Source organism: Phasianus colchicus, chromosome 35 (assembly GCF_987193195.1).
Source record: "Phasianus colchicus chromosome 35, bPhaCol1.hap1.1, whole genome shotgun sequence".
Lineage (NCBI taxonomy): Eukaryota > Metazoa > Chordata > Aves > Galliformes > Phasianidae > Phasianus > Phasianus colchicus.
Genome location: NC_143470.1, coordinates 2,822,962 through 2,838,491, shown reverse-complemented (window position 1 = coordinate 2,838,491; position 15,530 = coordinate 2,822,962). Strand labels below are relative to the sequence as shown.

At 65.3% G+C, this 15,530-nt stretch overlaps 1 protein-coding gene across 16 annotated transcripts in view; it reads left to right on the top strand.

The window, feature by feature from the left end:
- SYNGAP1 (synaptic Ras GTPase activating protein 1) overlaps positions 1-15,530 on the top strand; it is a 31,331-nt gene that overhangs the window by 9,275 nt on the left and 6,526 nt on the right. For 8 of the 16 annotated variants that reach the window (XR_016461006.1, XM_090129064.1, XM_090129063.1 and 5 more), the window contains exons 4-17: positions 1,708-1,805; positions 2,971-3,092; positions 6,088-6,241; positions 6,352-6,450; positions 7,237-7,791; positions 9,009-9,153; positions 9,378-9,522; positions 9,619-9,855; positions 11,116-11,317; positions 11,560-11,735; positions 11,854-11,895; positions 12,519-13,335; positions 14,168-14,341; positions 15,220-15,431. Coding sequence is in view for 15 of the 16 variants with exons in the window: in XM_090129064.1 (XP_089985190.1) it covers positions 1,708-1,805; positions 2,971-3,092; positions 6,088-6,241; positions 6,352-6,450; positions 7,237-7,791; positions 9,009-9,153; positions 9,378-9,522; positions 9,619-9,855; positions 11,116-11,317; positions 11,560-11,735; positions 11,854-11,895; positions 12,519-13,335; positions 14,168-14,341; positions 15,220-15,431 (3,178 nt within the window). In the remaining variant the exon portion in view is untranslated. Of the gene's footprint in view, positions 1-50; positions 380-1,707; positions 1,806-2,970; positions 3,093-5,826; positions 5,847-6,087; positions 6,242-6,351; positions 6,451-7,236; positions 7,792-9,008; positions 9,154-9,377; positions 9,523-9,618; positions 9,856-11,115; positions 11,318-11,559; positions 11,736-11,853; positions 11,896-12,518; positions 13,336-14,167; positions 14,342-15,219; positions 15,432-15,530 lie in introns of those variants that run through there. The other 8 variants (XM_090129065.1, XM_090129053.1, XM_090129054.1 and 5 more) reach the window with 7 other exon arrangements.

The window sequence follows — 15,530 nt, the reverse complement described above, 5'->3', positions numbered from 1 at the left end:
GGCGTGCCCTTGCACACTTGTCGGTGAGCGTGCAAGGCCCGTCGGGGTGATCGCGGCGTGCATGGCCTGCTGTGAGCCCGCTGCCCCCCCCCCGCGCGGCCCCACGTGCTGCTGAGCCCCCCCCCATCCACGCGCACGCACACACTCGCACGCTCGGTCCGGCTCACACGCGCGTGCAAAGCGGGTGGGGGGGGGATGCCGCGGCCCCCCGCTCCCCCCCCCCCCAGCCCCCAACTGGGGGCCCCCGGGGCGCCCGTAGGGTCGGGAGCAGCGATGTGGGGACCCCCCCAAGGCGGCCCCCCCTGGGCGGTTCGGGGCACTTTGGGGCCCCCCCACGGCGCCCGGCTGAGCCTGGAGGGAGGCAGCAGGACTGTGGCGGGTAGGAGATGCTGGGGGGGTCGTAAAAGGGGGGGGGGGGTTGGTTGGGGGGGCAGAATTGTGGGTTTTGGGGGGGGCGGCGTGAATTGGGGGCAGTCATAGGGGTTTGGGGGGGGCTGAGTGAATTGGGGTTTCTATGGGGGGGGCAGCGTGAGTTGGGAGCAGAATGACGGGGTCTGGGGGGGCAGAATTAATGGGGTTTGGGGGGGGGCTGAGTGAAGGGGTTTCTGTGGGGGGGGCAGCGTGAGTTGGGGGCAGAGGGGGAGGGTTTTGGGGGGGCAGAAAGAATTGGGAGCAGAATGTGGGGCTCTGGGGGGGCAGAGTTCATGGGGTTGGAGGGGGCAGAGCAAAGAGATTTGGGGGGGGGCAGCATGAAATGGGGGCAGAATGAGGGGGTTTGGGGGGGCTGAGTGAAAAGGTTTCTATGGGGGGGGCAGTGTGAGTTGGGGGCAGATGGGGGGGCAGAGCTATGGGAGGATTTGGGGGTCAGTGAGAATGGGGGGCAGTTATGGGGGTTGGGGGGGCAGAGTGAAGGGGTTTGGGGGGGTGGAGTGTGGGGGGGTGAAAAATGGGGGTTTTTGAGGGGGGAATGTGAATTGGGGGCAGAGTGAAGGGGAAGAATGGGGGGGGTGGGTTGGGGGGGGCAGTTATGGGTTTTTTGGGGAGAGAGTTATGAGGTTGGGGGGGGAGCGGGGTTACAGGGGTTGGGGGGGAAGTTATGGGGTTTGGGGGGGGGGCAGAGTGATGGGGTTATGGGGGGGGGCAGTAATGGGGTCCTTGGGGGGGGGCGTTTTGGGGCACCCCAGGAGTGGAGGGGTAGAGTTGAGGGGGTGATGGGGCACAGCAAAGGGCCCCCCCCAAAGCTGTGTCCCTGTTTGTGGGATGGGGGGAGGGGGGGAACAGGAGGTGACAGTTTGCAGGGGATGCTGGGAAGTTTTTTTTGGGGGGGGGAGGGAGGGAGGGAGAGAACCTGGGGTGACCCCACCAACCCCACCCCCTGATTTTCCCCCAGGGCATTGTGTGACCCCCCCCCACCCCTCCTGTCACCCCCTTTGTGTGACATTGCTGTCCCCCATTCCCACGACCCCCCCTCCCCCTACCCCACAAATATAGGCTCCCTTTGCCCCCCCCCTCAGCACCTGGATCCCCAAATCCCCCCCCATAGCAACACCCACATCCCCCCATAGCGTCCCCCCCCCATAAGAACACCGGGGTCCGTCCCCCCCCCCCCACAGGGACACCAGCAGGGGCAGCAGGCTCTGGGGGTGCCCCCCCCACCTCCCCCCACCCCCCTCACCCTCTGTCCCCCCCCCTTTCCCCCCCCCACAGATTACCACGGCGGCCGCTCCCGCAGGAAGAGCGTCCCCGGGGGGAAGCAGTACAGCATCAACATGGACGCGCCGCCCGCCCCCCCCTTCCGGCCCTCGGTGAGCCCCCAGCACGCCTGTTGCCATGGTGACCACGGCCTGCACACGCCTGTTGCCGTGGTTACCCGTCCTGCACACACGTGTGTTGTTGTGGTGACCTCCATCCCGAACACGCTTGTTGCCATGGTTACCCCATCCTGGACATATGTGTTGCCCTGGTTACCCCATCCTGGACATATGTGTTGCCCTGGTTATTGCTTCCTGTACATGCCTGTTGCCATGGTTACCTCATCCTGGACATATGTGTTATCCTGGTTACCCCATCCTGGACACACGTGTTGCTGTGGTTACCCCATCCTGGACATACATGTTGCCATGGTTACCGTGGTGATCCTGCACATGGTTGTTGCTGTGGTTACGCATTCATTACACGCCTGTTGTCATGGTTACCTTCATGTCTGTGTTGCTGTGGTTCCCGCATCCTGCACACACGTGTTGCCATGGTGACCTGCATCCCGCACACACGTGTTGCCATGGTGACCTGCATCCCCCACACACGTGTTGCCATGGCGACCCATCCTGTGCTGTCACGGTGACCCCATCCTGCACAGCCTGTTGTTGTTCACCCACCTGCCCTGTGCTGCTGTGGTTACCCCGTCCTGCACACGCGTGTTGCCGCGGCTCCCCCAGTTGCACACCCACACCCACACACGTGTTGCCACGGTTACCCCGCACGCGTGTTGCCACGGTTTCTCCAGTTGTGCACAGCCACACACGCGTGTCGCCGTGGTTCCCACACACGTCTGTTGCCATGGTCACCCCCCTGTCGCCACGGTTACCGCAGCAACCCCAGCAGCATGGCTGGTTGCCACGGTTACCGGTTGCCACGGTTACCTGTTCCCACGGTTACCGGTCGCCACGGTTACCGGTTGCCATGGTTACCTGTAGCCACGGTTACCTGTAGCCACGGTTACCGGTTGCCACGGTTACCTGTTCCCACGGTTACCGGTCGCCACGGTTACCGGTTGCCATGGTTACCGGTCCGCGGTTACCCCCTGTGCTCTCCATCCATCCCTTACCCGCATCCCCCCGTTGCCACGGAAACCTTCACCCCCTTGTCTCCACGGCAACCCGCCGCGCATCCCGGCGCCCCCATTGACCCCGAGCGACCCCGGCGCGCCCCCCCCCGCCCCCCGCCCCCCGCGCTCAGCCGCCTGTACCCCAGCAAGGCTTCCTGAGCCGCCGGCTGAAGAGCTCCATCAAGCGCACCAAGAGCCAGCCCAAGCTCGACCGCACCAGCAGCTTCCGACAGATCCTGCCCCGCTTCCGCAGCGCCGACCACGACAGGTGGGAGCCCAGCACAGCGCGGCCGCGGGGACACGGGGGGCGCAGCGGGACCCATAGCGGACCCATAGGGGGAGCCGTAGGGGGACGCAGCGGGACCCATAAAGGGACCCGTGGGGGGAGACATAGGGGGACACAGCGGGACCCATAGGGGACTCTTAGGGGGAGACATAGGGGGACACAGCGGGACCCATAAAGGGACCCGTGGGGGGAGACATAGGGGGACACAGCGGACCCATAGGGGACCCTTAGGGGGAGACATAGGGGGACACAGCGGGACCCATAGGGGACCCATAGGGGGACACAGCAGGACCCATAGCCACATCCATACAGAGACCCATAGGGGACCCTTAGGGGGAGCCATAGGGGGACACACAGCAGGACCCATAGAGGGACCCATACAGAGACCCATACAGGGACCCATAGCCAGACCCTTAGGGGGACCCATAGCAGGATCCATACAAGGACCCATACAAGGACCAGTACAGGGACCCATAGAGGAACCCATACTGGGACCCACAGTGGGGCCCATAGAAGGACCCATACAGAGACCCATACAGGGACCCATAGCCAGACCCATAGAGGGACCCACAGTGTAACCCACAGTGTAACCCACAGCGGGACCCATGGAGGGACCCATAGCCAGACCCACAGAGGGACACCCAGCATAGTGGGACCCACAGCAGGACCCATAGAGGGACCACTGTGATTCCCCCAGGGCATCCCCAGGACACCCATAGGAACGTCTGTGGGATGGCTGTAGGATCACTGGTACGGACATCCATGGGGTGCCTATGGGGTCATCCTTAGGGACATCTGTAGGGACATCCATGGGACCCCCACTGGGACAGCCCTGGGACATCTGTAGGGTCCCTTGTAGGGACATCCATGGGACATCCATTGAACGCCCCTGGGAACCCCCATATGGAACCCATAGGGACATCCATAGGGACATCTGTAGGGACACCCACGGGGCATCCTTAGGGACACTCATAGGGACACCTATGGCACGTCTGTAGGGACACCCCCAGGAGACCCACAGTGACATCTTTAGGGATGTCTGCAGGGACACCCCTGGGACATCTTTAGGGACAGCCATAGGGACGTCCTTAGGGACAACACTGGGACATCCTTAGGGACAACCAAAGGACACCCATGGGACACCCTGGTGACACTCTGGGGACGCCATGGGGATGCTCTGGGTTTGGGACCAGGCTGGGGCCATCCATAGGGCCACCCATGGGATATCTGTAGGGACAGCCATAGGACACCCCTGGGACATCCTTAGGGACACCCATAGGGACATCCTTAGGGACACCCATAGGACACCCCAGGGACACTCCACGTTTGGGGAAAGCTCTGCTCTGGGGACCCCGGGGTGGACGTGGGGACGGTGGGGGGGTGGGGGGGACACCGTGGGTGGCATTTGGGGCAGCTTTGGGGTCAGCTCTGCCCCCACGTGGGGCACAACCCCGACGTCCGCCGCCAGGACGGCTGGAGTCCCCGCGTCCCCAAAATGGAGGGGGGTCTTTCCTCCCCAAAGGATCCTTCGTCCCCATCCCCACGGTGCCGCCCCGTACTGGGAAGCTGGGACCAAAATAGGGGGGGGAGAGGGGGGGCAGAGTCGTATTGGGGGGGGCTGGGGGGGGAGTTCCGCCTCTCGCCGGTATTTTTAGCCGCGCCGCCCCCGCGCAGCGCTCGGTGACACCCGGTGACGTTCCGGTGACGGCGGCCGCGGGGGGGGGGGAGGACGGGGACGCGGCGGGGCCGCTGCTTACGCAGCCCCCGGGATAAATAAAGAGCGGCCGGGGGCGGCCCCGCATGCGGCGGGGGGGGAACGGGGAGGGGGGGGACATCGTGTCCCCTCCGGGTGACAACGGGGACAACAGCAGCCTCGCGTTGTGATGGGGGGGGGGGGAGAGAGGGGCGCTGCATCACCCGGAGGGGGCGATGGGTGCAAACGTGTCCCCTCTGTGACAATGGGGACAACCGCAGCCCCTCGGCTATGGGGACAGCCGTGTCTCCTCCGGGTGACGATGGGGACAGCTGTGTCCCTTCCGGGTGATGATGGGCTCCTCTGGGTGACAACGAGAACAGCTGTGTCCCCTCTAGGTGACAATGGGGACAACCGTGTCCCCTCTGGATGACATGGGGACGGCTGTGTCCCTCCGGGTGACGATGGGGACAACCGCAGCCCCTCCGGGCGACAATGGGGACAGCCGTGTCCCCTCTAGGTGGCGATGGGGACAGCCGTGTCCCCTCCGGGTGACAAGGGGGCAAACGTGTCCCCTCTGGTGACAATGGGGACAACCGCAGCCCCTTGGCTATGGGTACAACCGTGTCCCCTTCGGGTGACAACGGGGACAACCGCAGCCCCTCCGGGTGACGATGGGGACAGCTGCGTCCCCTCCGAGTGACGACGGGGACAACCGCAGCCCCTGTGCGATGGGCACAGCCGTGTCCCCTCCGGGTGCCGATGGGGACAGCCGTGCCCCCCCCAGCCGGCAGCACGGACCCCCCCACCCCCGTTGCAGCTGACTCCCATTCTCTCCCCATTCCTTCCCGGCTCTCCGTCGGCTCCTTGTCGTTGTTGGGGGGGCGGTGTGAGGGGGGGGGGTTGTTTCCCTTTAACCCCACCCGGGGGTGGCGCGCGGGGTCCCCGTGCCCCCTCCCCGCCCCCCCCAGCCCTGATTCTGTCTCTCTCTGTCCGCCCCCGACGCCCCGGACGCTCCCCCAGGTCCCGCGCGGACGCCCCAGGTACCCCCCCCCGGCCACCCCCTCACTCGCATGCCGGCACCGCCCCCCCTTTGGGCACCCAAACGACGACACCCCCATCTCCCCCCCTACCCCCGCCCCTCCCCCGACCCCACGACCCCCCTCCTCCCCCGCGCCCCTCCGACCGCCTCTCTCTCCCGCTCCCCCCCCCTCTCTCCCACCCCCCCCGCCCCTCGCCCCCCCGCCCCGACCGCGTCCCCCCGAGCGCGTCCCGGTCCCGCAGGGCCCGGCTGATGCAGAGCTTCAAGGAATCGCACTCGCACGAGTCGCTGCTCAGCCCCAGCAGCGCCGCCGAGGCTCTGGAGCTCAACCTGGACGAGGATTCCATCATCAAAGCGGTGCACAGCAGCATCCTGGGCCAGGAGTTCTGCTTCGAGGTGCTGACCCCCCCCTTCATCCCTCCCAGCGCCGCCCGATTGCCCCCCCAGAAGCCCCCCGTGTGTCCCCGGGGGTCACAACCCGGCACCGTCCGTCCCCCCCCCCGCAGGTCACCACGGCGTCGGGCACGAAATGCTTCGCCTGCCGCTCGGCGGCCGAAAGGGATAAATGGATCGAGAACCTGCAGAGGGCGGTGAAGCCCAATAAGGTGGGGGGGGCGGTGGGGGAATGGAGGGGGTCAAATGGGGGGGGTGGGGGTGGGCGGTGGGCGGGGATGGAGAGCGTCAACCGTGGGGATGGGAAGGGCCAACGTGGGGATGGGCAACTGGTGGGGGTGGGGAGGGTCAGTGGTCGGCTGGGGGGGCGGGGAGGGAGTGGAGGGGGTCAAATGTGGGGTGGGGGCGGTCGATGGGTGGGGATGGAGAGGGTCTGCTGGTGGGGTTGGGGAGGGTGAGTTGGTGGGGGTGGTCAGTGGGTGGGGACGGGGGGAGTCAACTGGTGGGGATGAGCAACTGATGGGGGTGGGGAGGGTCAACCAGTGGGGATGGGGGGGCCAGCTGATGGGGATGAGGGCGGTCAACTGGTGGGGATGGGGATGGAGAGGGTCAACTGGTGGGGGTGACCAACTGGTGGAGATGGAGAGGGTCAACTGGTGGGGGTGGGAGGATCAACTGGTAGGGATGACCAACTGGTGGGGATGGAGATGGAGAGGGTCAACCACTGGGATGACCAACTGGTGGGATGGCTGACTGGTGGGATGGGGAGGCTCAACTGGTGGGGATGGTGATGGTCAACTGGTGGGGATGGAGATGGAGAGGGTCAACCGGTGGGATGGCCGACTGCTGGGATGGGGAGGCTCAACCGGTGGGGTCGGCCAACTGTTGGGGACGGGAGGGCCGACTGGTGGGGCGGCCGGCTGGTGGAGACCCCCACGTCCCCCCCCGTGGGTCCCCCGGTGCCCGAGGTGCCCTGTGACGGCGCCCTTCCCCCCCAGGACAACAGCCGGCGGGTGGACAACGTGCTGAAGCTGTGGGTGATCGAGGCGCGGGATCTGCCCCCCAAGAAGCGCTACTACTGCGAGCTGTGCCTGGACGACATGCTGTACGCCCGCACCACCAGCAAGGCGCGCACCGACAACGTCTTCTGGGGGGAGCACTTCGAGTTCAACAACCTGCCGGCCGTGCGCACCATCCGCCTGCACCTCTACAAGGACACGGACAAGAAGCGCAAGAAGGACAAGAGCAACTACGTGGGGATGGTCAGCATCCCCATCGCCAGCGTCACCGGGCGGCACTTCGCCGAGCAGTGGTACCCGCTCAGCCAGCCCAGCGGCAGCAAGAGCAAGGCGGGCTGCCCGGCGCTGCGCGTCAAGAGCCGCTTCCAGACCATGAGCATCCTCCCCATGGAGCTGTACAAGGAGTTCGCCGAGTACGTCACCAACAACTACCGCATGCTCTGCGCCGTCCTCGAGCCCGTGCTCAGCGTCAAGAGCAAGGAGGAGGTGGCCTGCGCCTTGGTGCACATCCTGCAGAGCACCGGGAAGGCCAAGGTGGGGCGGCGAGGGGAGGGGTGCGGGGGGCTGTGGGGGGATTGAGGGGGTTGGAGGGGTGGAGGAGGGGTGGAGGAGGGGTGGATGGGTGGAGGATGGGTGGATGGAGGGATGGATGGATGGAGAATGCATGGAGGGATGGATGGAGGATGGATGGGGGATGGATGGATGGGTGGATGGATGGAGGATGGATGGATGGGTGGATGGATGGAGGATGGATGGAGGATGGAGGATGGATGGAGGATGGATGGAGGATGGATGGAGGATGGAGGATGGATGGATGGAGGAGGGGTGGAGGATGGATGGAGGATGGATGGAGGGATGGAGAATGGAGGATGGATGGAGGATGGATGGGGATTGGTTGGAAAGAAGGAGGATGGATGGATGAATGGATGGATGGATGGATGGATGGATGATGGAGGATGGATGGAGGATGGATGGAGGATGGATGGATGGATGGGGATTGGTTGGAAAGATGGAGGAGGGATGGAGATTGGATGGAAAGATAGAGGAGGGATGGATGGAGGATGGATGGATGGAGAATGGACGGAGGATGGATGGAGGAGGGATGGAGAGATGGAGATAGATGGATGAAGAAGGGATGGATGGAGGAGGGATGGATGGAAAGAGGGGGGTGGATGAAGGAGGGATGGACAGAGGAGGGGTGGAGATTGGATGGAAAGATGAAGGAGGGATGGATGGAGAATGGATGGAGGAGCGATTAAGGATGGATGGAAAGATGGAGGAGGGATGGATGGATGGGGGATGGAAGAATGGAGGGGGGATGAATGGTGGATGGAAAGATAGAAGAGGGATGGAGGAAGGATGGATGGAGGGATTAAGGATGGATGGAAATATGGAAGAGGAATGGATGAAGGATGGAAGAGTGGAGAATGGAAATATGGAGATGGATGGAGGAGGGATGGGAAGATGGAAGAGGGAAGGATGGTGGATGGAAATACGGGAAGATGGATGATGGACAGATGAAGAAAGGATGGAGAAGGGATGGATGATGGATGGAAATACGGAGGATGGATGGGTGGGTGGGTGGGTGGATGGATGGATGGATGGAAGATGGATGGATGGATTGGTGGATGGATGGATGGAAGATGGATGAGGGTCAGAGCACAGAAGGATGGCTGTGGAGGGCTTGGCTGTTGGGTGCAGGGAGGGAGGGCTGGGCGCGGGCGCTGGGCTGCCCTGATGGCTGTGGGCAGGACTTCCTGTCGGACATGGCCATGACGGAGGTGGATCGCTTCATGGACCGGGAGCACCTCATCTTCCGGGAAAACACCCTCGCCACGAAAGCCATAGAGGAGTACCTGAAACTCATCGGCCAGAAATACCTCAAGGACGCCATCGGTGAGCGCTGGGGGGGCGGATGGGATCCAGGCCCCATTGACACGGCCGTGGGGTGGTGGGCTGTCCCCACACATGGCTTTGTGGAGGTGGGCTGTCCCCACACGTGGCCATGGGGGGTTGGGCGGTGGTCCCACGACGATCCCTTCTCCTGACCCCATTCCCATTGGTGCTGCACCCGTGCAACGCGGGATGTGGGGTGACCCCCCGCCGCCGCCGCCCCCCAGGTGAGTTCATCCGTGCGCTGTACGAGTCGGAGGAGAACTGCGAGGTGGACCCCATGAAGTGCTCGGCCTCCACGCTGGCCGACCACCAGGCCAACCTGCGCATGTGCTGCGAGCTCGCGCTCTGCAAGGTGGTCAACTCGCACTGGTGAGCCCCGCGGGGCCGCTGGGGGCTGTGGGGGCGCCCCGTAGCGGATGGGACCGGCCCCGAAGCGCGGAGCTGAGCGCCCCTGCCCCGCGGCAGCGTGTTCCCCCGGGAGCTGAAGGAGGTCTTCGCCTCGTGGCGGCTGCGCTGCGCCGAGCGCGGCAGGGAGGACATCGCGGACCGGCTGATCAGCGCGTCGCTCTTCCTGCGCTTCCTCTGCCCCGCCGTCATGTCCCCCAGCCTCTTCGGCCTGATGCAGGAGTACCCCGACGAGCAGACCGCCCGCACCCTCACCCTCATCGCCAAGGTCATCCAGAACCTGGCCAACTTCACCAAGTGAGAGCCGGGCGGCGGGGGAGCGGGGCGCCGGGGGGGATGGGGGGGTGGGGGTGGGAGGGAGAGGGGTGGGCAGAGGGGAGGTGGGAGGAGGAGGGGGGGGGTGGAGGGATGGAGGGGGAAGGATGGAGGGATGGAGGGATGGATGGATGGGTGGAAGGAGAGATGGATGGATGGATGGGTGGAAGGAGAGATGGATGGATGGATGGATGGGTGGATGGATGGGTGGGGGGATGGAGGTAGGGAGGGATGGACAGAAGATGGATGGATGGATGGGTGGGTGGATGGAATGGATGGAGGGAGGGATGGAGGGAGGGATGGATGGATGCGTGGATGGAAGGAGGGATGAAAGGTGGGTGAGGGAGTGGAGGGATGGACAGAAGATGGATGGATGGATGGATGGATGGATGGATGGATGGATGGGTAGAAGGAGGGAGGGAGGGAGGGAGGGAGGGATGGATGGATGGATGGACGGTGGATGGATGGATGGATGGTGGGTGTAGGGATGGAATGGACAGAAGGTGGATGGATGTCAGATGGACACACTGACGGATAGACAGGTGGACAGATGAGTTGGAGGCACGGGAAGTTGGTGATGGAGGATGGAGGGATGGGCAGAAGATGGATGGGAGGTGGATGGACAGGAGATGGAAGGACGGACGGATGGAAGATGGATAAGTTGGTGGATGGGTGGACAGAAGATGGATGGATAGATGTAGGATGGACAGACGGGTTGATGGATGGAGAGATGGACGGATGAGTTGTAGGCACAGAAAATAGATGGTGGAAGATGGAAGGATGAGTTGATGGATGGACAGAAAATGGAAGGATGAGTTGATGGATGGACAGAAGATGGATGGATGGACAGGAAATGGACGGATGGACAGGAGATGGATGGATGGACAGGAAATGGATGGATGACAGGAGATGGATGGATGAGTCAGCGAACGAAGGAAGAAGGAAGGACTGACTGGAGATGGACGGTCAGATGCTCTGGAGGTGGAGAGATGGGTGGAAGGATGATGGATGGATGGACAGAAGGACGGATGGAAGATGGATGGGTGCACTGAACGGAGGGGAGGTGGAGGGGGGGGTAGGAATGAGTGAGATGAGGATGAGGGATGGAAGACGGAGAGATGGAGAGGGGTGAGCTGGGGGCGGGTGGAAGAGGGACGGACGTTTGGGCAGAAGACGGACGGACGGGACGGTGGGTGAGATGGGGGTTGGGGAGCTGGGACCCCTCCGAGCGCCCACCCACAGGTTCGGGAGCAAGGAGGAGTACATGGCCTTCATGAACGAGTTCCTGGAGCTGGAGTGGACCAGCATGCAGCAGTTCCTCTACGAGATCTCCAACCTGGACACCCTGACCAACAGCACCAGCTTCGAGGGCTACATCGACCTGGGCCGCGAGCTCTCCACCCTGCACGCCCTGCTGTGGGAGGTCATGTCCCAGCTCAGCAAGGTGCCGGGGGGTCGCGGGTCCTCCCCGGGGGTCGCGGGGGTCCGGGACGCTCGGGTCGTCCCCATGGGTTCGCCTCGGGGGAAGTTCTGGGGTCTGGGACGTTCGGGGGACGTCGCGGGGTTGGGTTCCGACCCTCCACCTCAGGAGGGCGCCGGGGGTCCCCCACGTCCCCAAGGGGGTCTCGCCCGCCCGCGGGGGTCCGGAGGGGCGTTGTGGGGGGGACACGCGGCCTCGCCCCGCAGGAAGCCCTGCTGAAGCTGGGCCCGCTGCCCCGCCTGCTGACCGACATCAGCGTCGCCCTCCGCAACCCCCACCTGCAGCGGCAGCCCAGCCAGGGGGAGCGGCTGCCCCCCAAGGGTTTGGTGCTGCGGGGGCCCTCGGCCGACCTCCAGCCCTACCTCGTCCGTGACCTCAACAGGTGCGACCCCCAGATCCCCCCCCTGGGGTCCATGGTGACCCCCGTCCCTCCCAGCGCTGTGGGGTGTCCCTGTAGGGACCCCTGGGGTCACCCCCCCCCCCCCCGTCTGTCCCCACAGCTCTGTTGACCTCCAGTCCTACATGGTGCGGGGCCTTAACAGGTGGGTGGGGGGCGATGGGGTGGGAGGGGGTTGGGGGGGAGGGATGGAAGGTGGAAATGGGGATGGGGTGGAGTTGGGATGGGGTGGGGTGGGGTGCGGTGGGATGGGATGGGATTTTGATGGGGTGGGATTTTGATGGGATGAGGTGGGATGAGGTGGGATTTTGATGGGATGGGATGGGATGGGATGGGGATGAGGATGAGGATGAGGATGAGGATGAGGATGAGGATGAGGATGAGGATGAGGATGAGGATGAGGATGAGGATGAGGATGGGGTGGGATGGGATTGGACTTTGATGGGATGGGATGGGATTGGTTGGGATTTTGATGATGGGATGGGATGGGATGGGATGGGATGGGATGGGATGGGATGGGATGGGATGGGATGGGATGGGATGGGATGGGATGGGATTGGGATGGGATGGGATGGGATGGGATTGGGATGGGATAGGATGGGATGGGATGGGATGGGATTCGGATGGGATTCGGATGGGATGGGATGGGATGGGATGGGATGGGATGGGATGGGATGGGATGGGATGGGATGGGATGGAGCGGGAGGGGCGGAGGCTGCGGGGACGGGCCGAGAGCCGAGGACGCCGCGGGCGCTGCTGTCCCCGCAGCTCCATGGAGGTGCCCCGCCTGCCCTCCCCGCCGCAGGAGAAGGGGCCGCCGGAGGTGCTGGTGCTGAGCCGCCCGCCGCTCGCCCGCTCCTCGCCCGCCTACTGCACCAGCAGCTCCGACCTGACGGAGCCCGAGGGCGGCCGAGCGCTGGGGGTGGGCAAAAGCGTCTCCATGCTGGACCTGCAGGACGGCCGCGTGGACAGCGTGCCCAGCCTGCCCGCCGAGCTGCTGGCCGCGGGGCCGGCCGCGGGGGGCGGCGGGGGGCTCCGGCCCGGCCGCCTGTCCCAGGGCAGCGCCTCCAGCTTGGCCCCCCCGCGCCTGGGGGTCCCGGAACCCGGGGGTCCGCAGTTGCGGGTCCCCCTTTCCTTCCAGAACCCCCTTTTCCACCTGGCGGCCGACGGACCCCTCCGACCCGAGGGCGGGGGAGGCGAGGGGCCTTTCGCCCCCCCCCTGCACGGGTACAGCAAAAGCGAGGAGCTGTCGGCGCCCCCCCCGAAGCACATCACCCACAGCCACAGCTACAGCGACGAGTTCGCTCGGCCCGGGGGGGACTTCAGCCGGAGGCAGCTGTCCCTGCAGGACAGCCTGGCCCCCCCCCAGATCACCATCGGGGCCCCCCCGCCCCCCACCCCGAGGGGAGCGCGGGCGGGGAAAGCCGGGGGTCCCTCCGCCCTCGGGGTGCCCCCCAAACCGCGCCCGGCCAGCGGGAATCTGCTGGCGTCCCCCGAGCCCACCTACGGACCCCCCCGGTCCCGGCAGCCCTCCCTGGCCAAGGAGGCGTCGGTGGCCGGGATGAAGCCGCCCGTCACCAAGCAGGTGGGGCGCGGGGGGGGCACGGGGGGGCGTGGGGACGCTGGGGATGTGGGGTGGGGGCACAACGGGGGTGGGGGGGGTGTGCGGGGAATTTGGGGGGGCATGGGGACGTTGGGATGTGGGGACATGGGGGAGATTTAGGGGGGGTGTGGGGACATTGGGGATGTGGGGACATGGCAGGGACACGATGGACATGGGGACATGGGGGACAAGTGGGGTGTGTGGGGGGGACGTGTGGGACACGATGGGGACATGGAGGGCATTGCGGGGACGTGGAGGGTGTGATGGGGGCATGGAGGACACCGTGGGGACATGGAGGATGAGTTGGGGACATGGAGGACATGATGAGGACGTGTAGAACACAGTGGGGACAGGGAGGACACGATGGGGACGTGGAGGACGAAGTGGGGACACGGAAGATGAGTTGGAGACATGGAGGGGGTGATGGGGACATGGTGGGTGTGGGGACATGGAGAACGTGATGAGGACACAGAGGGCACAACGGGGACTTGGAAGATGAGTTGGGGACATGGGGGGGACAGTGGGGATGTGGAGGATGGGTTGGGGACATGGTGGGCATGGGGACACGGAGGACACAATGGGGACATGGTGGGCATGGGGACACGGGGGACATTATGGGGATGTGGGGGATGATTTGGGGACATGGTGGGCATGGGGACACGGAGGACACAATGGGGATGTGGAGGATGGCTTGGGGACGTGGTGAGCATGGGGACACGGGGACACGATGGGGACGTGGGGGACGTTATGGGGACACGGGGGACACGACGGGGACACGGAGGACGAGTCGGGGTCCCACCCTGTCCCCCCCCAGGCCTCTCAGACGCCGTCCACGCTGAACCCGGTGATGCCGGCGGCCGAGCGCACGGTGGCCTGGGTGTCCAACATGCCGCACCTCTCGGCCGACATCGAGAGCTCCCACATCGAGCGCGAGGAGTACAAGCTGAAGGAGTACTCCAAGTCCATGGACGAGAGCCGGCTGGACCGGGTAGGGGCCCGGGGGGCACGGGGAACGGGGGGGGGGCTGGGGGGTGACACGGGTCCCATAAACCCCGGTGTCGCAGTTATGGGGTGACACGGTGGAATCCCCGTGTGGGGGGGTCCCCGGGTGCCCCACACTGTGTCTCCATGAGATGGGGGGGTCTCCAGGCACCCTGCAGTGTGTCCTCATGTGGGGTGGGGGACCCTGAGCGCCCCATACTTTGTCCCCGTGGGATCGGGGGTCTCCAGTTGCCCCACAGTGTGTTCCATAGGGGGGTCCCTGGGTGCCCCACACTGTATCCCCCATGGGGTGGGGGTCCCCAGGTGCTCCACACTGAGTCTCCATGGGGTTGGGGTTCCCTGGGTTCCCCCACAGTGTGTCCCTATGGGGTGGGGGGCCCTGGGTGCCCCATGCTGTGTCTCCATGGGGTTGGGGTTCCCCCACACTGTGTCCCCACGGGGTGGGGGCCCCCAGATGCCCCACACTGTGCCCCATAGGGGGTCCCCAGACACCCCACACTGTGTCCCCTTAGGGGGATCCCTGGATGCCCCACAGCATGTCCCATATGGGGTCTCTAGGTTCCCCCACACTGTGCCCCCAGGGGGTGGGGGTCCCCAGATGCCCCACATTGTGCCCCATAAGGCACCCCACACTGCGTCCCCATGGCATGGATGCCCCCAGGCACCCTGCAGCGTGTCCCACAGGGGGTCCCTGGGTGCCCCACGCCGTGTCCCACAGGGGATCCCAGGCACCCCACGCTGCGTCCCCACGGGGTTGGGGTTCCCTGGGTCCCCCCGCCCTGTGCCCCACGGGGGGGGTCCCCAAGCACCCCGCAGTGCGTCCCATAGGGTCCGGCGGGCGCCCTGCAGTGTGCGCTGTGGCAGGTGAAGGAGTACGAGGAGGAGATCCACTCGCTGAAGGAGCGGCTGCACATGTCCAACCGCAAGCTGGAGGAGTACGAGCGGCGCCTGGTGTCGCAGGAGGAGCAGACGAGCCGCATCCTGCTGCAGTACCAGCACCGCCTGGAGCAGAGCGAGAAGCGCCTGCGGCAGCAGCAGGCGGAAAAGGACTCGCAGATCAAAAGCATCATCGGCAGGTGAGGGAGGGACCGGCGAGGGGGGGGGCACGGAGGGGATGGGGTGGGCTTGGAGGGGCGGGGGAGGCGTTGGGGGTGGGGGGGGATGTGGGGACGTGG